Genomic DNA, 26,627 nt, shown 5'->3' on the forward strand with positions numbered 1-26,627 from the left:
AAAAAATCATAAATACAGAGAACAAACTGGTAGTGACCAAAGAGATAGAGGGTTGGACAGTCAGCAAAATGGGTAAAAGGTCAATTGTGTGTTGTTTTTTTTAACTGAAAAATTTCTCAGTGCTCCTGGACTGAGTTCATACTTGTTTTCAGTGATGGTGAGCCTCTTTCACTGGTTATTTTGCAGTCATTCTTACATTTGATTCCCTACTGAGCCATGATCTTCCTCGGGGCAAGGTTGTATTTATTTGTACTTTTTCTCTCTTCAACTCCTGACACTTGCTAGCAGTGACATACACTTAGGGTACACTTCTTGATTCAAGAAGTGTTTGTCAAATGACTGAGTGAACAAATGAAAGAAAGTAGATGATCAAGCAAACTGATTATTTGTGATGATGTTCCCCAATTTAAACTGTGAGTAAATGGAATTCTGGGTTGATAGAAAGGAAAATATCAGCGTGTATATATGTTATGTAGAGCACAGTGTTTTGAGGGGGGTTAATCAAGGCTGTATATTGTCACCCTGCTTATTTAACTTATATGCAGAGTACATCCTGAGAAATGCTGGGCTGGAAGAGGCACAAGCTGGAATCAAGATTGCCGGGAGAAATATCAATAATCTCAGATACGCAGATGACACCACCCTTATGGCCTCTTGATGAAAGTGAAAGAGGAGAGTGGAAAAGTTGGCTTAAAGCTCAACATTCAGAAAACTAAGATCATGGCATCTGGTCCCATCACTTCATGGGCAATAGATGGGGAGACAGTGGAAACAGTGTCAGACTTTATTTTTTTGGGCCCCAAAATCACTGCAGATGGTGACTGCAGCCATAAAATTAAAAGACGCTTACTCCTTGGAAGGAAAGTTATGACCAACCTAGACAGCATATTAAAAAGCAGAGACATTACTTTGCCAACAAAGATCCGTCTGGTCAAGGCTATGGTTTTTCCAGTGGTCATGTATGGATGTGAGAGTTGGACTGTGAAGAAAGCTGAGCGCCGAAAAATTGATGCTTTTGAACTGTGGTGTTGGAGAAGACTCTTGAGAGTCCCTTGGACTGCAAGGAGATCCAACCAGTCCATCCTGAAGGAGATCAGTCCTGGGTGTTCATTGGAAGGACTGATGCTGAAGCTGAAACTCCAATACTTTGGCCACCTGATGCGAAGAAGTGACTCATTGGAAAAGACCCTGATACAGGGAGGGATTGGGGGCAGGAGGAGAAGGGGACGACAGAGGATGAGATGGCTGGATGGCATCACCGACTCAATGGACATGAGTTTGAGTAAACTCTGGGAGTTTGTGATGGACAGGGAGGCCTGGTGTGCTGTGATTCATGGGGTCACAAAGAGTCAGACACGACTGAGCGACTGAACTGAACTGACTGAAGAGAGGTTAAAGCACAGTTAGTCCGTATCAAATACTTCTGTTTATAAAATGGATCATTTAAAACATCAAGCTGTCTTGGTGCATTTGCAGCCTGACATAAACAACCAGATTTCATTTCCATATGGTTTTTCAGGATTAGAACTGTTAGGTATAGTGAGGTAATAGAGTTAATGATGAAAAAACTCGTGTACCTATGATTTTAGGGTGCAGCATGACCAGATGGGAGTAGTGTAGGGTTTGTCCTAGTCCCTTTCAGACCCTAATGTCATATGAGTCGTTCAGTCATGTCTAACTCTGTGATCTCATGGATTGTAGCCCGCCAGGCTCCTCTCTGTCCATGGGATTCTCCAGGCAAAAATACTGGACTGGGTTGCCATTTCCTTCTCCAGGGGATTTTCCCGACCCAGGGATGGATCTGGGCATTGTAGGCAGACTGTTTACAGTCTGAGCCACAATGATAGTGGTTAATGTCATATTAGAAAATATGACTAATAGAAAATGGGGGTGGGAGGAGGAGGGAAAAAGTGTCCTTAAATATGCATGTTAGATAAAAATATCTTTTAAAAAAATATTCTATATTTATATATATTTTTAAAAATATATTTTTTCTCTGGATTTACATCTTTTTTTTAGAGTAGTTGCTTGCTCTTCACCACCTTAAATAAAACTGCCAAGCTGGAAATACACCAAACCACTTATAAACAAACCCATTTTCTTCTCTATCCTTTTATCTTTTTATTAAAACTTTGCCTTCAGATCCCAGCTATAGAAGATTCTTCAAAGTGGGATGAGGCAGGTGCAAAAGCAGAGGTGAGATTTCTAAAACACTTAGCAAAAGAATTTCTCAAAAAACATAATTCCATGGGGAAATCTGCCAGTTCTTTCCTGGAGTAATATATTAGAGGCCTTGTTTAGCAAATAGATGGCTTCAGTGGAGAGGATGCCTTTGGAGAAGGCCCTTTTCCCTATGGATCTAGGGTTGGCTTTACCTGTGTGATTTTGGGATGTCAAGATGTCTCCTTTGATGTCCTACCAGTAGAGAGTCAATTCTTTTCTTTTTTAATCATCATTTTCTCTGAATTTTATTAAAGCAAAAATTTTAAAGTTTGTTGGCAGCAGATAAAAGCTGGTAATACAACCTGGTCTGTGTTGGATTTTGCCACATAAAGGAGATCTAACACTGATTTTGTACAGGAAGCATAGGCCCCCTTAATTACACAGAGCATAATTAGGTTACTAACAGGAGAATTAGGACCCATATGGCCCTTTAGAAGCAGAAGTCAGAAGGTAACAGAGTTGAGGATTTCTGTGCTTTCTGAGATGCTGTACCATAGAAGATTCCTTTTATAACTAGAAACCAGTGCAGAATTTCATCATTTCATTTGGCTCGTTCAAAAGCTTTTTACATTGTTCTAAGAATGGCTGTGATAATGCAACCCCCACTTTGATCATTTTGACCCAGTTTGTCATATTTGTGGAATAGCACTTACTGGATCGCATCTTGATGTCACTCTTTATTTACTCACAGAAGTGTGGGCTCTCCTAGGTCAAGGGCTCCAGCTTATGCAGGGGAGATTTTCTGTCCTCGGTCTGAACACACTGTTACTTAAGAGTGAGCCATTGCTGATGTTTCTAAAGACTGAGTGAGGTTTATCTAGAGTCAGTTCTTTGGGCTAGTAAACTGTTCCATTTATATAAGATAAGCCCTGGTTGACTTTTAAGAGTAAGCTAAGACAGGACTATCTGTAATTCTGTGACTCAGCCAAGTTGACTGCCCAAGGAAATCATCTTGGATAGATGGAATGAGAAGGACAGGGATGCATGGGAAACTCCAAACAACATGAGGAAACAGATGTCCCAGTGCTGTGGGGAGAAAAGCAATGGAAAGCAAATGGGTGGTGGAGTTTGCCTAGCTCCCATCTCCTCAGCCATCCCTTCAGTGAGCTGAAGGAGGCAGAAGAGGAAGGGAACTTTTTTTTGGGGTGGGTGGGGATGGGGCAAGGGGAACAAACAAACCATAAGAAGAAACACTGCTTAGTTTGCAGAGAAAGAAAAATTTTAGTTAATATAAAAATTAAAGAAATGTCGAGGAAGCAAAACTACTTCATGCTAGATACCATGACTCATTAGGATTTTTGGATCCCCTGTCCCTGAAAGTCCTTGAGTTTGGGCTGGACCATCCTAAGTGGGTGGGGTGGGGACTCACTCTTGACCTGCTCAGCTTCTGGGTATGTCTGACACGGGACTGATATAAATCTCTCTCTCCAGATCTATGGTCCTTGTAACTTGCACTCAACTTGTTTTTAGAGCATAAGATGTCGCTGATTTCCAAGGATGTTCTGCTCAACTCATACTGTAACTATAGAGTTTAGGAAGAAATAAGACCCGGGGCTTGAGATTTTATCAGGATCTCCAGCCATCAAGTGCAGAGAGCTCACAAGTGTTGAGTAAATTAGTCGTGCAACTTTGAAGTTACAAGTTACTTCATATTCTGTGCCTCAGTTGTCTCACCTCTAAAGTGGGAATAATTTTAGTCTTACATTATAATGTCATGAAAACTAAATGTTATCAGGCTTCAAGTACTTTCAGTAGAGGGGCACACATGGTGAAATATTAACTACAATGACAACGATGATGGGAATAATGATGGTTCTCCTGAGCCAGGTGCAAGACTCTGCTTGCTATCCAGTTTATTTCTCTAAACAACTGTTTGGGGGTAACTATTTTCAACTTGTTTCGCAGTTAAGGCAACAGAGCTACAGATGTATTAACCAGTTTGCTGGAGGACATACAACTGAAGAGTGTCAGAACAGATGGAGATTCAGAAAAAGGTTGATTGGGTACCAGGGCCCCCATGAATCCCCATATCCCTGCTTTCCTCTAAAAGCTTCCACTGTATTCCTATAGCAGTTCTCAAAGTTTCCACTGTGTCCTTATAGTAGCTTGCCTGTGAACTTCTCCACATCCTGGCTTTTTTTTTTTTCTTTTCAGCAAACGTTCCCTTGCTAGTCCCTCCTTCTGTAAAACCTCGTTAGCTTTGGGGACACACCCCTGACTAGGCCTGGCCTTACTGGGCGGCATCTCCCCACCCCTTCCTTCTGCTTTGGCTTAAAGTATCACCAGATGCCTCTGGTCCTCTCCCTTTGCATTTAGCCCTCACAAGGGCAGGAAGGACCAAAGCTGGCCCAGAACTCAACCCTGGGGTGGTCCTGAAGGTGTCTTGGGGGAGTATCAGCTCCCCTACAGTCCCTTCTTCACTGGGACTGTTGGCAACGAAGTAAAGCCAGTTGGGAAAATGAGGAGCTTGTGGTAAGACTTTGAGATGGAAAACAGTGGTGGGGAGACTGGACTGGGGGCGCTCAGAGCCGGGGGTCTGTGTTTTTACAAGTAGCGGTAGGAGGGGAGGAGAGAGGCGGGCAGGGGAGAGGGGGAGACAGAGATAGATGAGCGAGAGAGAAAAGAGTGAAAACGAGAGAGAGAAGAGAGACAGCCACCAAAATGGAGAGGCAGAAAAAGAAGATAAAAGAACGCAGAGGCAGAGATAGAGATGTAGATGTTTCTAGCAAGACAGGTAGGTATGAGGAAAGCGAGACAGGAGAAACCAGTAGTCTCACGATCATTTTAGAATAGGAGTTGGGAAAAAATTCATTAACTCTCTCAATTGAATTTAATAAGGAAAATGGAAAAAATAAACTAGACTGCGGACCAGTCGCCTGCATTCATCAGGTGTGCCACTTTTAAAATAATGGCATAGTCCCCACCTGGAGGGACTCCTGTTTGAGTCGATTTTCTTCTCTCCTCTGCAGGAAAATTCCAGTTCTCTTCTTTGTTTGCAGTTTCCTGGGGACCTGGGCATCAGTGACTGTCAAGCGTCGCCCAAGTAAGAGGTCCCAGTTTCTCGATTTCAAAATACTTCTTGTTCCCTGAAAGGACCAGGCAGGTCTGGCTGAGTGAGGCAGCCAGGGTCCTTCACACCCTCCTTCTTCAGTCCTGCTTTGGCTGTGGGTGTATCTGATGCCCATGTTCAGTGCTGCGTGTGCAAAAGTCCTGGCTGTGACTACAGCTGGGCAGGAAACCTCACCTGTGTCTGGCCCAGCACCTACCTGGTTCAGATGGTGGTTGGTAATGTTAGATGGATGGATGAATAGATAGAAGCCAATAATCTGAGGTCAGATGAGGTATAAAGAGTATGCTTGATGTACTGAAACTGCAGGCCAAAGCTATGTAACTGGAAAATGCTTTTTCTGAAATCTAGGAAGTGTCTGTCACCAGGTGAGTCTCAGAAGGGCACTGGGTTTGGACAGTTACAAGAAGCCTTTTGTGTTGTTGAAAAAAAGAGTCCCTCCCTACAACCTTTTACTTGCTAAGAAGCACCAAATTTCATTCTAGGATTTTTCACACTCCTTGTGATTGAGGGTTTAATTCGCATGATTTCTTTTCTTCTCCTCACTATTCTTCCCCATTCTAAGATGCTGGTAATATTCTAGTTGGAAACTTTATTTGATCTCTTAGAAGAAATTTATGAAATCAAGTGCATTGTCTCTATTTATCTAGGCTTAGGGAATCCTAAGAAAGCCTCAGCTCCTTCCTCTATTTGACAAAGATTCTTAAGAACTCCACTCTGCAGAAGTACCATTGAACTGGCTCTGGATTCTCTCAGGATTGCTAAAATTTGTGGTGCTTAAAGCAATATATTCTAGCCCAAACCAAATAGGCTTCTGACACTGTGCCATTCAGAACATCATGCAGATGTGGTTCCAAAAAGAACAAATTCCAAACTTCCCCAAAGGGAACATTTTCCCAACACAAGTTATTAAAGCAACTTTGTGTCTTCAACCCAGGTGGATTGAATATGAATAAATTATAATCATAGAGTTGTAGAGTTAAAGCCAAATATATTACTAGTAATGAAGCTGTTTAGTATAATATTGCATTTTAAATAGTTGCTCAGCTCTTATTATTATTGGTATATCCCTATGATCTCTGTAGGGGTTGAGGTAAGATGACATGCTATCTCTTTTGCAGGGTTCCCTGTTAATTCAAATTCCAATGGTGAAAATGAACTCTGTCCAAAGGTCAGGATTGGACAAGATGATTTACCAGGTGAGTAGCAGTGTATCATATTGAGCATGCATGCTTTCTATAAATTTACCTGATACATCTTTTATTTGGAAAGGCTCTGGAGAGGAATGAAAACAGTCTCATTTTACTTTTATCTTGTGTTCCCTTTCTGTAGGATATGACTTGATTTCTCAGTTCCAGATAGATAAAGCAGCATCCAGAAGAGCTATCCAGAGGGTAGTTGGATCAACTGCCTTACAGGTGGCTTACAAGCTGGGAAATAATGTAGACTTCAGGATTCCAACCAGGTAATGTAAAAAAATACTTGATTTAGTTATTTGCCTCAAACACAGTTTAAAAAAATGAAAATCTATCCAATGTTAGAGAGTCTTCCCCAGCTCAATATTTCTTGGATCATGATTTTATTTAAAGATGAAGGAATTTATTTACCTACTATCTTTAGTGCCCAAATATGTGAATGCTTTTCATGTTTCACTTTCCATTCCAGGAAAAGAAATCACTGAGACTATTATACATTGATTCAGGACATGTTCTTATTACTTTGCTCTCTGTTTTTCTATAATTTGTCTGGTTTTTGCCTGAAAGGACCCTCTGTGAAAAGTGCCAGGGGTTAAGCATAAATTTAACTAGAAACCACCCAGTGGTTAGAAGGCTCACAATGGCGCTGTTCAAGCATCCTGGTGCTGAAATAGATCCACACATCCAATGCTTGGCTCCTGGCAGGATCCAGACAAAACTAAAACCAGAATAATGATAAGAGAAATAATGGCAGTGATAATACTTTTAAAATCCTGTATCTCCTTCTCTGGAGCTAAGCTTTTTCTTCTTTAAATCTTTTATAACGGAGGTGTTTTAATGCATATAAAACTATTGAGTCATGACATTGTTATGAATGAGCTTCAGGGTTTTCAGCTTTATATCACCTAAATACCTTAAATGTGATAATGATGATGACTGAATGTTTTACGGCACTGTAAAAAATATGGTTAAGATTTCTCTAGTATATGAACAAGAAAATTAGGACTTCAATAGAAATTAAGATGTAAAGGTAAATAATGACTAATTAGAACAGCAAAAGAATATCATAGAAATGCTAAGCATTTATAATAGTGAACATTTTGGCAAAATTAGAATGTTCTGATATAGTGCCAGACTGCATACAGAAATTCATGTTTTGAACATACTATATTTTATAAAACAATAATAGTCCATGTATAAGCTCTTTTTCTAGATTTACTAATCAACATCAAATTGCATCCTTATTACAATTTTGTGGTGGGGACATTTTTATCCATATTTCATGGAAGAGGAAACTGAGGCCAGAGAGTTTAAGTTACTTGCATAAGGTCACAGGGTGAGGAGGTGCTAAGAGGACTGAAATCCAGGCAGAATTGTTTCAGGGGCTATGCCTCTAACTGCTACCCCATAGTGACCCTGGAAACCAGTTGCATTTGGAAAGATTAAAAGCATGATAATAGCCATTGATATTTTTCATATATTTTCTTTTCATGTACAGAAGGGCTGGATGTATTCTTAAATAAGCTTTTGAATACCCTGATTTTTATTTCTTTAATAAAATAATTGAACATGACACCAGACCCTTAATGCTGACCTTTCTTCTCTAAATTTAAGGCACTGTCTGGACTGTCATTAACTCTAAGTTCCGAGGTGGAGGCCAAGCAGCCTTCCTTCCTCCTGCTTGTCTTTCTTGTTGTTTTTCTCTAAGCACCTAAAGTGGTCACGAAATATTTTTCATAGGCTACAACTAATGTCCCATATTCTCTCTTTCTTACTCCCTGTCCCCACAAAGACTAAAGGCTGTTGTTTAACTTATTAAGATATGAAGGAAGAAGGAGGAAGGAAGTAGAAGAAGAGAGTAGGAGAAAGAAATAAAAAGGGAAGGAGGAGAAGCAGGGCTGAGATGGATGGAGTGCCTTGGGCAAGTTGCCTAAACTGCCTTTGACCCAGTTCCCTCAGGTTAGAATTAAGAATAATAGTAACAATGCCACTGGTTGCCATGAAGAGTAAATGTCACTAAACAGAGAGGGCTCCAGGAGAGCCTGGCATACAGGGGCATTGGTGAGGTGTTTGCCGTAACAGTGAGAGCGCTAGAGGGCAGAGGTGCTGCAGGGGTCTTTTCACCTTAAGGACTTTTTCTCTTTGAGCTGCCCTGCACCATCCCACTGAAGTCGCTCAGTCGTGTCCGACTCTTTGCAACCCCATGGACTATAGCCTCCCACACTCCTCCGTCCATGGGATTTTCCAGGCAAGAGTACTGGAGTGGGTTGCCATTGCCTTCTCCAGGGGGACCTTCCCAACCCAGGGATCGAACCTGGGTCAGACACTTTATCATCTGAGGCACCAGGGAAGTCTAAGCAGTCCTGCTCAAAAAAGGCAGAAACTGGAATTGTTCTCAAACCATGCATGCAGTGGGCTGCCTTGACTTTTAAGGGGATTTCTGTGCTGGAGAATATAGGCTGATCTTCGTGGGAGGAAGACTATAGCACATGGAGCTAACATGACAGAATCGTAATTTGTGGTTATTTGTCTTTCCAATTTTTAAACAATATTCATAACCACATAATTTTGATGCTTTTAATTCTTTATTTTAGGCATAAGAGTTTTACATTCTCATCTCATGCTTCAGACATTTGTGTTTGTTTGCAGCAACAAATACAATCTTTAGCTTTTCATGGGTTAAGGTCATAAATAAATGTTCCATGGTCCAAGGACTTCTTATCTTTTATTCAAACTGTGTGATTCTCCTTTTAAGATATTCTGTGCAGATTGTAGCATAATGAAATAAATCATTTATAGATTCAGCCTCTTTTAAATTATGTACGCTGTCAAGTTTACTTATCGAAGTGCATAGCATATTTTCAAGAACAGAAACTTAGGTATCCAAAAAAGACAAGGGGACTAGCTGTTCTTTGAATTAGACTTGTGAGGAGTTTTAAATGGTCTTGGGTATATTCAAGTATAGGTATATATATAACCAATCTGAACACTAAAAGGAATTTTCTCTTCTTACCATGTTTCTCCTCTTACCTTTTAATGCATTAACTTAGTTTGAAAGATTAATAACATGACAATCTTGATTATATTTGTATACACACATATTATATTCACACATATGGAGAGAGAGAGAGAGCTGGATACTCTTGACTTAACAATATGTCCATAAATGAATTGTTTTCTAGTGACCCCAATACCTCCCATTTAAAAAAAAAAAACAACAACTTGTCATTACATGACCAAGTCAGAAGTAAATGAAGACATTTTGTCACATCCTACCTTCAACATAATCTCTTTGCTTATTTAGCAGGAACATTTGATGAAGCACAAACTGGGAGAGATCCCTCAGTTAACCTCCTAATGTCTTTGCGAAGGAGTCGTGTGAAGAAGTTACTGTGACTTCTAGAATCGAAACAAATAGACTTGTTTTCCTTGATGAAATTCTACAGCTTTCCCCAGTGCATCTTTAAATAAATAATAGGTGACATGTACAGTTTTTAAAAGCCTAGGAAGTTAATGCTTTAAGTAAGAGGAGACAAAGCATTAGGGTTTATCCTCTTTCTTGGAAAACCTCACACCTCAACAATAACTATTTTTAACTACTGGCCCCAATTCTTTAAGTATCCAGTTAAATTCAGGTCAATTATTGAAAAGAATACGCAGGAGACTATATATGTAATTTAAATTGCAAAATTGCCAAATTTCACCATTGAATAAAACTTTAAAATGTATCTCCTGGTTCCAAATTAATTTAGTTGGTTAGATGGGGTGTACAGCATTCCATAAGGTTTTATAATTACACACAGTAGGCAGTAGCTTAAACTGTCATCAGTGAACCTCTTAGCTTCTTCTCAGAGGGCTCCCTGGAATAAGTATAGTCTGAAAAATCTTAAGTCAAAGGAAACAGTCTATGTTAAAAAATATTGAAATATGTATGTTAGACATCCCCGTCTGGGGAAAATAGGATAGTAAATAGTTGCTGTATATATTTTTTCTTCTTAAGCTCCAAAGTGAATCTTTTTAAATGTGCATGTTTAAACCTCCCATACACATGACAAATATAAAATATATGTAGAGAATTGAAAGCTTTTCCAAGAGAATAATAAGCATCACCAGTAATCAGTTAAAAATAAAAGCTGCAAATGAAATTTACCCAGTATTATAAATAAAAGCCAATTATATTAGAAAACAATGGCTAAAAGAAGTACTTGGGTGATAAGAGTACTCAAAAGAAAAGCTTCACATTTTTGTTAGTTTTATAAAACTAACAAAACAATGACACTTGTTGACCTAGTTGACCCATCTTATTGAAGATTTGCAAAAATATTTGAAGTGAAAAAAAGTTATATGTTTGCTTATGTTGTAATAAAGATGATAAAATTTTTATAGTTAAGGACAGAAAATCATAACAAATTGAATATTTTCACTTATAGCTAAACATTCTTGGAACTGAGGTATTTTTTGGTTTAGGAATTTTGGACCCCAACAATATATCTTAGTGTAACTGGAATTGCACATATGCCAACACAATACATTTTTATGTGTTGGCACTTCCCAGGTGGCTCAGTCAGAAAACAATCTGCCTGCAATGCAGGAGACCTGGGTTCGATCTCTGGGTAGGGAAGATCCCCCAGAGAAGGAACTGGCAACCTACTCCAGTATTCTTGCCTGGAAGATCCTGTGGACAAAAGAGCCTGGCAGGCTACAGTCCATGGGGTCGCAAGAGTCAGACATGATTTAGCAACTAAATCACCATGACCACCACCATATTAGTTTGTAATAAATAAATCACTATCTACTTAGATATTTCTTATCTTTTCTTCTTTACACAGAAGAGGGCTATAAAACTGGAGTATGATCTGAAGGAAGATTATCTGAGGCTTTGGGTCCTGGTCCATAACTGTTTTAAGCAATGTCAAACAAAATTAATTGGCATCTAGTTTTCCTAAACTTCCCCAGTGGCTCAGATGGTAAAGCGTCTGCCTACAATGTGGGAGACCCGGGTTCGATCCCTGAGTCGGGAGGATCCTCTGGAGAAGGCAATGGCAACCCCACTCCAGTACTCTTGCCTGGAAAATCCCACGGACGGAGGAGCGCGGGAGGCTACAGTTCATGGGGTCGCAAAGAGTCGGACATGACTGAGAGACTTCACTTTCCCTAAGATTTATCCTTCGCTTAATAATTTTTCTAGGCTTACAAGGAGGGAATTAGAATGATACAACCTTGAAGACAGAGATGTGAAGGTGATATTTACACTTACTAGGTCCTGATTTTTAAAAGTTTGGTCTTCAGCCTTGAGCTGCTTGGTTTCAAGAGACCACCCAAGTAGCTGGTGCTGCTCCAGAGGCTACCTCCAAAGATGGGGAGGATGTAGGAGGGACACTGATGTCTTATTGGTGTCCCTTAAAGCAGTAAATTAAGAAGGGGCCACAGTTTTAACTGGCAGATTGGGGAACAACTGAGTTGCAATAGAGAAGTAAGAACTGGTCATCTTTCCCTTGTCGCACATCCACTGACAAGCAACCAGCTGTTACTTTAACTTCATACTTTGAAGTTCCTGGAAAAGACAAACATGCTCAGTGTGAAGGGACTGATCTCACGACTGCAAGTGACCGATCCTCAAAATGCTTATGTGAGTCTAGGTTATATTTGGGGAGGAGAAAATCCAAACAATTATGAAAATAACAAATAATCTTAACATGTTACATCAAAATAAAATTTTATGAACCTGCTTTAATTAAACACGTTGTAAATTGGTAGATCTGATTTGGATTTCAAATGTTCTCTTCTGTCATTTGTGGAAGAATGTTGCCAAGAACTTTGCAAGAATGTGTTTTTTGGCAGAATGTGTTTTTGAGCTGGGATTGCTGAACAGTAGCTCTTTAGGTAGTATAAATAGTAACATTGTTGAAATTATGTGGCATTTGGGGACCTTCCTTAGCTATGAGGGAGTTTTTTATTTAATATGTATTTTAAGATGGAACTTTGATGCCTGTAAAATGGACTTCAGTAAAGGTCTTTATGAACAGTCATGAAAGAACAACTAGCCCATGGTTTTCACACTGTGGTGTTTCTGTAGGTCTAGAATCTAAAATAGCGTAATTAGGAATTATGGTAATACTCCTGAGTACAAAAAACAAGAGTTATATTTACTGTCTTAAAATTTTACTCAGGCATTTGTATCCCAGTGGGCTGCCTGAAGAATACTCCTTTCTAACCACTTTTCGGATGACTGGAAGCACACTTGAAAAGCATTGGAGCATTTGGCAGATTCAGGATTCCTCAGGGAAGGAGCAAGTTGGCGTGAAGATTAATGGCCAAACAAAATCTGTTTCATTTTCATACAAGGGGCTGGATGGAAGTCTCCAAACTGCAGCCTTTTCGAATTTGCCCTCCTTGTTCGATTCCCAGTGGCATAAGCTCATGATTGGCGTGGAAAGGAGCAGTGCGACTCTTTTCATTGACTGCAACAGGATTGAGTCCTTACCGATAAAGCCAAGAGGTCAGATCGATGTCGATGGCTTTGCTGTGCTGGGAAAACTTGTGGATAATCCTCAAGTTTCTGTTCCGGTAAGTATACAGCCATACACTAAGGGAGATTAAAACGAATCCAGAATGGTGAAAATTAAGACCTCAGCATCTTTAAAAATCACCTGAATATCTTAAACAATGGACAGTTATTCATTTTTTAAAAGGTCTTTCAGTCAGTTTTTCAAAATGTCTTTAGTGCCTTCTTTGAGCGTAGCATGGAATGGGGAGGCAGAGCCAGTTGAGTAGACAGGTCCTGGTCCCGAGTAGCTGAAAGTCTACTTGGAAGATGCTATATGACCACCTGGAGCACCTAGAATCCTTTGAGGCAACCTGCAAAAACCCACACTGGTGTGCTACATATTATGTATAAATAACCAGTGGCCATATTCAAAGTAAGGTTAAGATGAACGGTAGATTCAGTTAATCAAGAATCCCATTCTTCTCAGAAGCAATGGAGCTTGACATGGCAGGATTTGAATTAGTAAAAGAAGAGGAGAAAGTACATTCTAGCTGAGAGTAAAAGAATGAAAGCAAAAAGAGATAGAGAGGAAATAAACCATGTTCAAAGATTAGGAGCCTGGCTGGTTTGGATGAAATGTACACGTAAAAATGTGAGTATGTGTGTGGACGGGGCGTAGTGGGGGTCAGAGGAAGTAATTGCGGGGTGTGAGAGGTGAGGTTAGGAAGTCATGTGGTATCTGACCCAGAAGATGTAGAAACGATGTAGATGGCACAATATTTCTTTATTTAGAAGTAGGTCTTGCTTGACATATTATGAAAGTAAAGGATTTTAGAGCTCTGTTTGTGATTTTGCTGTAGAGACCGATGGATATAAAGATAAGGAATTACATAAGGACACGTAAACTTGTGCTAACTAGTACCATATAGTTCTATGATTTTGAATTGTTAAACATTCACTGAGTTGTCCTTTAAAAGGATATTATATAACATTATAGAAATTTAAAAACTAAATTTTACAGGGCAAGTGATCTTTTGGGAAAAAACCAAAGGATTTTAGAGCTCAATAAACAAATGCTGTACACTCTCTGCTCTCTGTCTGGCACAGAGTTGTTAAATTCTAGTCACAGAACTCATATCACGGAGCGTAGCAGGGGTGACACAATGATTTTGAATGGTTCCTGCACGCTTCTCCAAAGAAAGAAAGGTTAGTGGGCATCCCAGTAATGGAATTGTTCAAATAACCTATTTTCAAGGGAAGAATTGTGATTAGTGTGAAGGGTAGTGTGAAATTTCTATATTCTGTGATGGACAGGAAGCAATTTATAACTGCCACATTACTGCTCTGGCTTGTAGACACTTGAGCAAGTATTTCTCCAGCTAATGAGTTATCACACTTCAAGTGGCTGGGCTAGAAGGCCAATGGGACCACCGGTGCATCATCTTGAAATTTTGTGCAGCAAAATCTTTGCAATGGCACTGGGGTGGCCTTCAGACAACACACCTCTGCCATGTTTGTGTCACTTCTGGACCATGAGCGAGGGGAAGGAGACTTTAGAGTATATTCTCACTGTGATGAATATCAATCAAGCGCTTGTGTAATTGATTTAATTCACTGTTCTTGAAAAGCATGTCATCATTATAATTCTGAATTCTGCATGCTCAGATGCTATTAAGTGTCTAATGGCCAGAGCAGTAAAGTCGTAGTGTCATTAATTATGTTGTAGTCTAACCAGTCACGTCACAGCTAACTCTGCGTTGCCTGCCAAATGGAGTCTCACACCACAGGGAACACCATTTAGGACCAGTCATCTTTGATTTTATTCTGCCTTGTGCAGGAATGCAACAAAGAACCTGGCAACTGGAGATATGTTTTGCTTTCGGTCCACCAAGGAGCTTTTCAGAATCAGCACGCTGTCCATGTTAAAAGTATTTGCAACAGGCATGAGCAGTTTTTTCTCGTTGTACTGAATTCTGACTCCATCACAAAGAAACACCAAAGAGACTTGAACCTAAAGTCTCATTAAAGTTCCGTATTTGATGATGTGGTGTAGTAACTAAAATAGATCAAGGTTATAGGCCCTCCAAATCCTACTTACGCTCAAGTATAGGCAGTGACAATGTCAGTGTCAAAAGTGAAAGTGAAAGTGAAGTCGCTCAGTTGTGTCCAACTCTTTGCGACCCCATGTACTATAGCCTACCAGCTCCTCCGCCCTTGGAATTTTCCAGGCAAGAATACTGGAGTGGGTTGCCATTTCCTTCTCCAGGGGATCTTCCTAACCCAGGGATCGAACCTGGGTCTCCCACGTTGCAGGCAGACAGTTTACTATCTGAGCCACCTGGGAAGCCCAAAGTTGTCACCAAAATGTATTCCTCAATTTTTACCCTGTATAAGACAAAGAAGTAGAAAATTCTACATAAGTAAATCCTATCTATGCCTTTTTAGCATCTTAATATCCCTAATATACCAATTCAAAGCTTTAAAAGTACTTTTATTTCTCTCATTAACTTACTTTATCCTTTCAACAATTTCATAAGATAGCAAGCACAGATAGGATGAGCTCCATTTTTTCAGTGGAAGACACAATCTCATGTAGATTTCTTGGCTTCTGAGAAACAGTGTTGGGCATAAAATTTCTAGTCTTCCCTATTTTCTCTGTGCCAACTAACTTTCCTTTGAGAAAAATAGAAATATGTGTAACCACATCTCTCTTTATAAAGGATATCATCATTTTCATTTTGGAAGGTATTTGTGATTTGCATAAATTTTTCAGAATCTACTTTGCAGGACAACTGAAATTCTTTTTTTAAAAGAAGGAAGTTTACACAGTAGAAAACATGTTCTCAGACGTTGGTCCTACTTGTATTCACTTAGTGAAATTTTAGTTTGTGCCTCTATACTGGGTGCATGGGGTGCAGGTCATGGGTCTTGTTCTCCCAGCTCTTGGGAGGGTGAGTGGCTGAGACGAGTGGGCAATGATAATGTAACACGATTAGCAGCAGGAAAGTGGATGAAGGGAAAGGCTCCTCACGCACTTCAGGGTAGGGAGGCATAGGAGTGAAGTCCAGGGGTGTTTCCTAGGGGAGGGGCCTGTGAGAGGAATTTGGAGGTGAACAGACTTATCCAGGATGAGATAAATCCAGTGTTCCAGGAAAAGGGACTCTCACATGGGAATTCCCGAATTCATGACTTCTCCTCTTTTCTAGCTTCATTAATTTCCCTGCACTATCCTCACTTTTCTAGACTAAGACTGGTCAAATACTCATGCGAGTCTCCAGACAAACCCAAATGCCCATGAGTTGTCCCTACACACTCTTGTTTTTATTTTACTTTATGGTCTCTGATCTTCTCCCTTTGGCTGTAATCTGAAGTTGCTGGCAATTACTGGTCCCTTGGAAGACTTACAGTGGTAAATGGTGCTATCTGAGTGTTCTGAGGCGTAGGAGACGTGTACTGATGGGGCACTTCCCGTTGATTGGAGACAGCAAATATTTAGTATTACTTGTGAGAAATTTTAAATTAAAATGAAATGTGCCAATAGCATGAAAGCGACAAGCTGCAGTGTATTTTTCTATTTTTCTTCATGAAATTGGATTCCTTCTAGTCTTTGACACTGTACACGAATTGAATACTTTTTTCAGGATCAGCACTTGCTTTTCTTTAGAAAAGCAAACATTCCTTCTAAAGGTATTAATTGATATCAAAAGGTAGCCCTTGGAACTGCATCATGAAAATGCAGTAGAAAATGGCATTTGATGGCGTGCTGATGCTAAGAGACTCATTCATATTGCTCTTGTTTGTGATTTCTCCCAATCGAGCCCAACTTTTGTCTCTTTCTCGTTTCTAAATTGGAAAAGGGAGCCATTTTCAGGAGGTTTCAAGACAGCTGCTCACATGCAGTGCAACTCAAATGCCTTCACATCATTCATGGTTATTTAGTGGGCTCAGAGCATTTATATTTTTCCCAATGTACTGCTATAATACGTGGTTAGTTTGATTTCATAGCAATAAATTCCATATTTTCTATTTGCCTTTGTGCCCATATTTTAGGTTGGTGCCATTTATTTCACTGCAAAGCTCAGTTTCCTGGCATCATACCATAAAAACATGCTATTTTATGGCAGGTTCTTTATTGTTTGTTGTCAGCATGATTGCCCAGGAGAGTTATTTGGCACAGCTCTATTAGAAAACAAAGTCAGCCTTTCTACCTTTTCAGGATGTACACTAGGGGTTTGGGCTTATTTGAAAGCCCAAATGATGAAAGTATATATGGCTTTATAAATACATGATTCAAATCTTTTATCTTATGCATGTTTTGAATAAATCAATGCAGAAAACATGATTAATCAGACAGATACAATGCTTTTAAAAGTATATTTCAAATGGGTTGCATTACGTTACTTTTGTTAAATTCAGAGAAAATACAATCAGCAAAATTTGTGATGCAGAAACCATGTCCTTTTCTCTACCCCACAGAATTAAATCATACTAACTTCCCAACTGTAAAAACAAGCAGAGCTTCATGAATGATAACATGGGAAAAACAAACGATGAGGTTGTGATTAATATCATTTCTGGTGTTTGAAAATATTATAGGAAAGTTATGTTTTCAGTGATTTAAGAAATGCATGATACCTACCGTACAAAACATCTAAACTATTAAGTTTGCTTATTAAGTTGTTTTTGACAGGTGCTTTTTAAACATCCTCTTTCAATTGGAAGAATTAAATACAAGAGAAATGATGGTGTTACCTGTACGTGTCCATCCGTTCAGTTCAGTCGCTCAGTTGTGTCCAACTCTTTGCGACCCCATGAACTGCAGCACGCCAGGCCTCCCTGTCCATCACCAACTCCCAGAGTTTACCGAAACTCACGTCCATTGAGACGGTGATACCATCTCATCCTCTGTCGTCCCCTTCTCCTCCTGCCCTCAGTCTTTCCCAGCATCAGGGTCTTTTCAAATGAGTCAGCTCTTCGCATCAGGTGGCCAAAGTATTGGAGTTTCAGCTTCAACATCAAAATACTTTTTATAACACTTTGGTGATGCGATTTGATTGGAATATTTTTGAATGCCGTCAAGTTTTTCAGAGGTAAAGCTTGCTATACAGTACAGACCATATTAACAACATCAGCTAGATTTTCCACTAGGTGGCAATGAAACCAGAGGAACACACAGAAGAAAGAGCTGCTTACACGGGAGGAGCCATGATAGGCGAAGGTGCTAAGGATAACTAGAGTAAAACCTAAATGATGGCCAAACTTGCTTTCAATGGAAAATTGAAAATATGAAAACTTTTATTGGCCTCAGCTATGCCCAGACTGCTGCAACTGAAAACAATCAGTGCTACTAGTATTTCTATTTTTCTTAAAATATGTACAGGCTAAGAACATACAGATATCTTCGTTGTGTCTTCTGGGTGGCTAGAAGGCAAGAGATTAATTCAATGGCATTTTTACTTCCCTTCATGTTAATCTCTGTGTGGTTAGTTTCTTTGGTTACAACACAGTTTCCATAGAATCCTGGTCTTTCAAAGATATAGGAAACTAAGTCTATGACTAAGTCTATGTAGTTCAAACCTCTCAGTTTATACATGAAGAACTTGAAACCCAGACAGGGGAAGGGGCTTGCCCTAAGTTGTAATCAAACCAGAAGGCAAATACTATCAATTCTTTCTTCATTAATTTTTTTTAATCAATTCTATGTACATTTAATATTTAACAACTGCTTACCAAACATCTGCTAAGTTATAGACAGAAATTAAAGCTACAATGGTGCTTCACTCAGCCTAGAGAGAGGAGGCAGAGATAGGTGAGTAAATGAATAAATTTATAGTATTACCAGGTAGTCATAAATGCTATGGAGAAAAAAGAAGAAAACTGGAGTGCCTGGAGAGAGGACCTCCTTGAGGGAAAAGAATCGTTTAGTAGAAACCTGAAGCAGTTGGGGGAGTGAGCATATATATGTGATCTAGGGGAGGAGGATTTCAAGAAGAGAGGATGAGTTAAAAACCTGGCGTTGGTGTTGTCCACTGTGTCTGAAGCAAGCCTGGAGAACAGCGTGTTTGGGATGAGATGGAGGGAAGCTGGCCCTGAGGCTGGAGAGGGACCAGACGTGAGAGTGGGGAGCAGGTCAACACGCCGGCTTTCCTGCCATGTGTGAGGTGCAGAGCTGGCAGATGATTTCGAATAGAGGAGCAACACGTTTTCTTCTTTTTAAAGCATCTCTTTGGCTGAATTTTGACAATGTATTGTAGGGAGAGAAAAGGACAGGGCATTTAGGGGCTTCTTAGGAGAAGACCCTTTTTTTGAAGTATAGTTGATTTGCAATATTGCATTAGTTTCAGGGGTGCAGTATAATGAGTCAGTCTCTTTTGAGAGAGTACTTTTTCCACTATAGGTTATTATGAGATGTTATGACATAATTCCCTATGCTGTTATTCCTTGTTGCTTATCTGTTTTATGTATAGTAGTTTATGGGCTTCCCTGATAGCTCAGTTGGTAAAGAATCCACCTGCAGTGCAAGAGACCCTGGTTTGATTCCTGGGCTGGGAGGATTTTCTAGCGAAGGGAAAGGCTACCCACTCCAGTATTCTTGGGCTTCCCTTGTGGCTCAGCTGGTAAAGAATCCGCCTGCAATGCGGGAGACCTGGGTTTGATCCCTGGGTTGGGAAGATGCCCTGGGGAAGGGAAAGGCTACCCACTCCAGTATTCTGACCTGGAGAATTCCATGAACTACATAGTTGCAAAGAGTCAGACACAACTGAGCAACTTTCCCTTTCACTTGTATTATTTTTTAGATTCCACATAAAAGTTATATTTGTCTTTCTCCATCTGACTTACTTCTAAAAGCATAACATTCTCTAGGCCCATCCATGTTGCTGCTGCTGCTGCTAAGTTGCTTCAGCAGTGTCCAACTCTGTGCGACCCCAGAGATGGCAGCCCGCCAGGCTCCCCCGTCCCTGGGATTCTCCAGGCAAGAACACTGGAGTGGGTTGCCATTTCCTTCTCCAATGCATTAAAGTGAAAAGTGAAAGTGAAGCCACTTAGTCGTGTCTGACTCTCACTGACCCCATGGACTGCAGCCTACCAGGCCCCTCCGTTCATGGAATTTTCCAGGCAAGAGTACTGGAGTGGGTTGCCATTGCCTTCTCTGCATCCACATTGATGCAAATGCAAAATTTCATTCTTTTTTTGTGGCTAATGTTCTATTTTGTGTGTGTGTGTACACCACATCTTCTTAAGCCAATTGTCTGTTGGTGGGCACTTGGATTATTTCCACATCTTGGCTATTGTAAATAGTGCTGCTAAGAACATTGGCTTTACAGATTTTTTGGATATATACCCAGGAGTGGGATTGCTGGATCATATGGTAGGTCTATTTTTGCTTTTTAAAAGGAAACTCCATACTATTTTCCTTAGTGATTGAGCCACTTTACATTCTCACCAACAATGTAAGAGAATTCTCTTTTTTGCACACCTTCTCCAGCTATATGCTAATATATTTATTTACTTGTAGACTTTTTGGTGATGGTCATTCTGACCAGTGTGAAGTGATACCTAATTACAGTTTTGATTTGCATTTCCTAATAATTAATGGCATTGAGCATCGTTTCCCATGCCTGTTGGTCATCTGTGTGTTTTCTTTGGTAAAATGTCAGAAGACCTAAGTAGATCAACTCATTTTTTGATTGGATTGCTTGTTTTTTCCATATTAAGTTACATGAACAGTTTGTATATTTTGGATATTAATCTCTTGTAAGTTGCAGTCTTTGCCAATGTTCTTTCCCAATTTCTAGTTTGTCTTTTCATTTTATGTTGGTGGTTTTCTTTGCTGTGCAAAAGCTTGTACGTTTGATTAGGTCTCATTTGTTTTCTTTTGCCTTGGGAGACTGATCTCAGAGAATATTGTTATGATTTTTGTCACAGAATATTTTGCTTATTTTCTCTTCTAGAGGTGTTATGGTTTCAGGTATTATACTTAGGTCTTTAAACTATCTTGAGTTTTTTTGTATATGGTATGAGGGAATATTCTAATTTCATTGATGTTCATGTGGCTGTCCAACTTTCCCAGCACAGCTTGTTGAAAATACTGTGCTTTCTCCTCTGTATTCTTACATTCTTTGTCATAGATTAATTGCCTACAGATTGGTTTATTTCTAGGCTTGCTATTCTGTTACATTGAGCTATGTGTTTGTGTTTGTGCCAATACAACACTGTTTTGATTACTGTAGCTTTGTAATATAGTCTGAAGTCTGGATGGGTTATATATCCAACTTTGTTCTATTTTCTCAAGATTGACTTGGCAATTTTATGTCTTTTATGGTTCCATATAAATCTTAGGATTATTTGTTTTAGTTCCATGAACAATGTCATGGGTATTTTGATAGGGATTGCATTAAACCTGTGGATTGCTTTGGGTAGTAAGGCTATTTTAACAACATTAATTCTTCCAAATAAGAGCATGGGCTATTTTAGCATTTCTTTGTATCACCTTCAATTTCCTTATCAGTGTTTTATCATTTTAAGAGCATAGCTCTTTCACCTTCTTGGCTTAAGTTTATTTTAGTGTATTTTATTCTTTTGATGCAATTTTAAACAGGATTTTTTCTTGTTTCTTGAGGTGAGCCTGTATTGCTATGAACCTTCCCCTTAGCACTGCTTTTACAGTGTCCCATAGGTTTTGGGTTGTTGTGTTTTCATTTTCATTCATCTCTATGCATATTTTGATTTCTTCTATGATTTGTTGGTTATTCAGAAGCATGTTATTTAGCCTCCATATGTTGGAATTTTTAATAGTTTTTTTTCCTGTAATTGAGATCTAATCTTACTGCCTTGTGGTCAGAAAAGATGACTAGAATGATTTTTTACTTCCTCTTTCAGACATTTTATTATTAATGTAAAAAAAACACAAAAGATTTCTGTATATTAATCTTATATCCTGTTATCTTGCTGAATTCATTTCTTAACTCTAATAGATTTTGTGTAGAGACTTTAGGGTTCTCTATACAGAGTATCATGTCCTCTGCAACTAGTGATAGTTTTACCTCTTCCTTTCCTATTCAGACACCTTTCATTTCTTTTTCCAGTCTGATTGCTGTGGCTAGGGCCTCCAGGAATATGTTGAATAGAAGTCATGAGAGTGGTCATCCTTGATTTGCTCCTGAATTTAATAGGAAGGCTTTCAGCTTTCTGCTTTTGAGTATTATGTTGGCTGTGAGTTTGTCATAAATGGCCTTTATTATGTTGAGATATGTTCCCTCTGTACCAAATTTGAAACACATTTTTTCATGAATGGATGCTTAATTTTGTCAAATGTTTTTTCTGCTTCTATTGAGATGATTGTGTTATTTTTACCCTTTGTTTTGTTACTGTAGTGCATCACATTGATTGATCACATCCTTGTGACCCTAGAATGAATCCAACTTGATCATGGTGTATGATTCTTTTTATGTATTGTTGGATTTGATTTTTTAATATTTTGTTGAGGATTTTTGTATATATATTCATCCAAAAACTGGCCTGTAATTTTCTTTTTTGGTAGCATCTTTGTCTGGTTTTGGTATCAGGGTGATGGTGGCCTCATAGAATGAGTTTGGGAGTGTTCTCTCCTCTTCAATTTCTTGGAACAGTTTGAGAAGGTATAAGTTCTTCTTTGTATGTTTGGTAGAGTTCCCCAGTGAAGTCATCTGGTCTTGGATTTTTGTTTGGCTGGAGTATTTTATTATTATAGATTCTATTTCACTTCTAGTGATAGATCTGTTCAAGTGATCTGTTTCTTTTTGACCTAGTCTTGTCAGGCTTTATGTTTTTAAAACTTGTCCATTTCTTCTAGGTTCAATTTGTTGGTAATAATTGTTCATAGAATACTCTTACAATTTTTAGAATTTCTATGTTATTGGTTGTTATGTCTCCTCTTTCTTTTTTTGTTTAATTGTGTCTTTTCTCTTTTTTTCTTTGTGAGCCTAGTTAGAGGTTTGTTAATTTTGTTTATTAAGAGGAGCTGTTAAGGGACTATTACAATAGTTCTGGCAGGGATGGTCTGGGTTTAGAACAAGGCTGTAGTGATGGAGCTGGTGCAAAGTGATCAGATCTTGATATAACATTTTGAGAGTAAAGCAAATGGAATTTTATGTGTAAGAGAGAAAGAATCATGCATGCTCCAATAATTTTGGTGTAACTGGAAGCACAGAGGTTCCATTTATTGAGACATAAAAAACCATGGGGGAAGAGCAGGTGTCAGTGATAATATCAGGTGTTGATTTGGAATATCTAAGTTTGATAAGGAGATTGATACCTTAGTGAAAATGCTGAGCGGGTAGTTAGATATGTTTTGGAGTTCAAGAGATAGGTCCATCAGGGAATAGAACTCTGGGGGCTGTAAGTATATATTTATTTAAATCATGGACCAAATGAAAGTTGAGTAATAGAGAAACTCTAAAGTTGAGGTCTGAAATAACCAACATTTAGAATTCACTGAGGTGAGGACGATTTTGTCAAAGAGACCAATACAAGCAGCCCATGGTGGAGGAGAGAGCCCGGATATTGTGCAACTTGGAAAGTTGGTGTAAAATAGTATTCCAGGGAGAATGGAAAGGTCAGCTCACTCAAGTGCTGTAGACGCAACAAATAAGACGAGGACGTAGTTAACCGCTGGATTAGAAACCAATGGAGCTGGTCTTGAGACAAGATCCCCTGGAGTATTGAGAGTGAAGCCCAGTCAGAAAGGGTTAAAGACAGAATGGAAGGGAGAGGAACTGGAAGCGATGAACATAGACCACTCCTTAGAGCTCCGTATGAAGGGGAGCAGGAAGCAAGGTGGTAGCTGAAGGGGCCTATGGCACGAGAGGAAGACACGCAGGACACCTCACCATAACTCAGAGTGTAACTCTTCTTGGTACTCTGCTACGGTAACCGCCTTATGCCTCAAAGGACCAGCATTTATTACCACATCATCTCCCTGAAATGCCCTTCTAATTAAGGCCACCTCCCCTCATCCCATCCCTATAGCAAAAAATCTTTGATGACAATCCCGTAATTATCTACTCAATAATATTCAAATTATTTTCCTTAGAATTCAAGGGGGAAAAATTCTTTGCTACAGCGAGTCTGTCCCTTCTCTCTGCTCAACTTTCCACCCTTGTTCCCAGTTATTGTCACCTCTTCACCTTCCCGATCTCTGCTTAGGAAGACCTAGAATTGCAGGTTATATGATCCCCCTGTTGATGGCTTTAGCCAGGAATATATCTTTCTCATCTTTACTACCATTGTAGTAATTGTCAAAGCATTTTTCAGCTTAGATAGTGTCCTATAGACTAAACATTTTTGTGTCTTCATAGTCTCTCTCTTGAAGCACATGAATGTTAGATGAAGATATGTTGAGTTAAAAATGAGTAAATGTAAAGCGTATTTAACCACATTCCTAGCATCTATGTAGAGTTAGGGGGATTTTTTATTTCATGGCAACTCAGAGCCTCCTGCTCAGTTGGCAGGAAGCTTCACCTAGAGGAGTTCCCTTATGAAGGCAGAAACCAGCATTTCTTCATAAATTAAAAAGAAGCATGAATCCTTTTTGAATTCCTTGTGAATAACTTGTGGTTTCAAGCTATTTTTCTAAACCTTTGTTGTCACTGTCTAGACAAAAATGTTAATGAAACATATCTCCTGTTTCAGAATTTATCTTTGAAGAGCTAGTTTTTAGGCATTGTATATAAAATTTAATAATTCAGTTTGCAAAAAAAAAATTAAGCCTTGTTCCATTCCCCTTAATATTGAGCTAAGTCCCATAGTTTGTCATTAGAATTCTCTTTCAGGAGGAAAAGATAGTTGTCTGCTATTAGTTTTTGTTTAATTTTTATGAAAGGCTTAAGTACTTTATTAATATTTATTGATATCCTAGCAAAACAAGTAAAAATCTCTAGCCCAAATAAGAGTTAAGAGTTGGGGCCAAAATTCCATGTTTTAAAGTGTTGTCCTCTGGACGCTACCCTACTTTGCTGCTGCTAAGTCACTTCAGTGGTGTCTGACTCTGTGCGACCCCATAGACTCCCGTCCCTGGGATTTTCCAGCTACTCTACCTTAGGGGATCGAATTACACCTTTTTTTTTTTATTCTTTAATTAGGAATATCCTATTTTTTTTTCATTTATTTTTATTAGTTGGAGGCTAATTGCTTTACAATATTGTAGTGGTTTTTTGCCATACATTGACACGAATCAGCCATGGATTCACATGTGTTCTCTGTTCTGAACCCCCCTCCCACCTCCCTCCCCATCCCATCCCTCTGGGTCATCCCAGTGCACCAGCCCTGAGCACTTGTCTCAGGCATCCAACCTGGACTGGCGAGAATTACACCTTTTTTGGAAAAGAATTGGGTAATGACGCATTTGGGCAGATGAAGGTAGCTTACATTTACACAACTGTTTTTCTTGAAACAATGCAGAAGTATTTTATGTTGAGAAAGATAGGTTGGCCTAGGGCAGTTTGTGTTTTCCTTAACAGATTTATAAAAAACATTTTATTTTTTACTTCTCTTCTAGAATTTTTTTCTCAAGTGTAACATACTGTAATTCTATTGTGAAAAGGAAAATACCTGTAGTTTCTCTAGAATATTTCCTTAAAGCTTGGCTTCTACTGGGACTTCAAAAGTAAAAGACTAAATTAAAATATTTGTCACATGTATTTTGTCCATGGGTAGTCAAAGAGAAGAATGATTGCAGGTCTGAAAATGAGATGTGTGGAAATCAACATTTTAGATGTATAATGAAAGTGACTTTTACCAGGGAACTCTGCCAATCTGCCTTCAAAATTATTAGCATGGAAATTGGAATTAATATTGCACGCCCCCAAACAGTAATTATATAGTGCGTAGGTGGTGGTTATGTGGAAGCAGAGATGTGTTCAGAAACCTCTGACCTGGGTGGCACTCTGTCACAACCCATCTGTATTCACAGATGAATTCCATTTCATTCCCTTTTATCCTGCATCACAACTGCACCATGCATGCTTACACAGGTGTGCCCATTTATCCAGAGAGAATTACACTTCTGAGAAAATAGCTTAACAAATTACTTTGCATTTGCAATAAGTAACTTAAATGAACTCTCCATACAAAGGATATAGGTTTCCTGGTTAGCCATATAATTAAACTTTCTCAAGGTGATTAAGGTATGAATTATTTTTGAGAATCAAAATATTACACACATAAAATGAATGCCAGTTTGGTATCAATTTTCCAAGGACTTAGGGAATAATATTGTATGAGTGGTCTCTGGTATTTTGAGAGTTAGGGATGGGGAGAAACCTTTTCTTATTTTGGTAAAATACTTATCTGGTCATTAAGGAAGAGAAATCATATTTCCTATATGTCATATTTTGTCATACACATGAATATGTAACTGCATATAGAAGCAGCTGCTAATTTGGGGAGCAACAGCAGAAATTTTGTTTCTGGATATATTTCTATAACAAGCATGCAAATAGGGAAATTTTTTGTCTTAATGAAATGTCTTAGTCTAGTTCTGAAGTTTTCTAGTACATGTTGGAAACAAATTTATGCAGTTTTTATTTCTAGATCTGTCTTTTCTGTTAATTTTTAATGCAAGTGTTCAATCACCAAGTGCTAGGGGTACCTGCTTGAAAAATCATACTTCATTCTG

The 26,627-nt window shown here is 39.0% G+C and overlaps 1 protein-coding gene across 1 annotated transcript in view; it reads left to right on the forward strand.

Annotated features, from left to right (window-relative positions):
• The first annotated feature begins 4,511 nt into the window (after positions 1–4,511).
• Positions 4,512–26,627, forward strand: part of COL9A1 (collagen type IX alpha 1 chain) — a 90,351-nt gene continuing 68,235 nt past the window's right edge. The window contains exons 1-5 of the mRNA XM_043439001.1: positions 4,512–4,695; positions 5,193–5,266; positions 6,412–6,489; positions 6,623–6,755; positions 12,657–13,053. Coding sequence (XP_043294936.1) covers positions 4,682–4,695; positions 5,193–5,266; positions 6,412–6,489; positions 6,623–6,755; positions 12,657–13,053 — 696 coding nt within the window. The 5' untranslated portion in view covers positions 4,512–4,681. The remainder of the gene's footprint in view (positions 4,696–5,192; positions 5,267–6,411; positions 6,490–6,622; positions 6,756–12,656; positions 13,054–26,627) is intronic.

The sequence above is a fragment of the Cervus canadensis genome, chromosome 20 (assembly GCF_019320065.1).
Source record: "Cervus canadensis isolate Bull #8, Minnesota chromosome 20, ASM1932006v1, whole genome shotgun sequence".
NCBI classification, from domain to species: domain Eukaryota; kingdom Metazoa; phylum Chordata; class Mammalia; order Artiodactyla; family Cervidae; genus Cervus; species Cervus canadensis.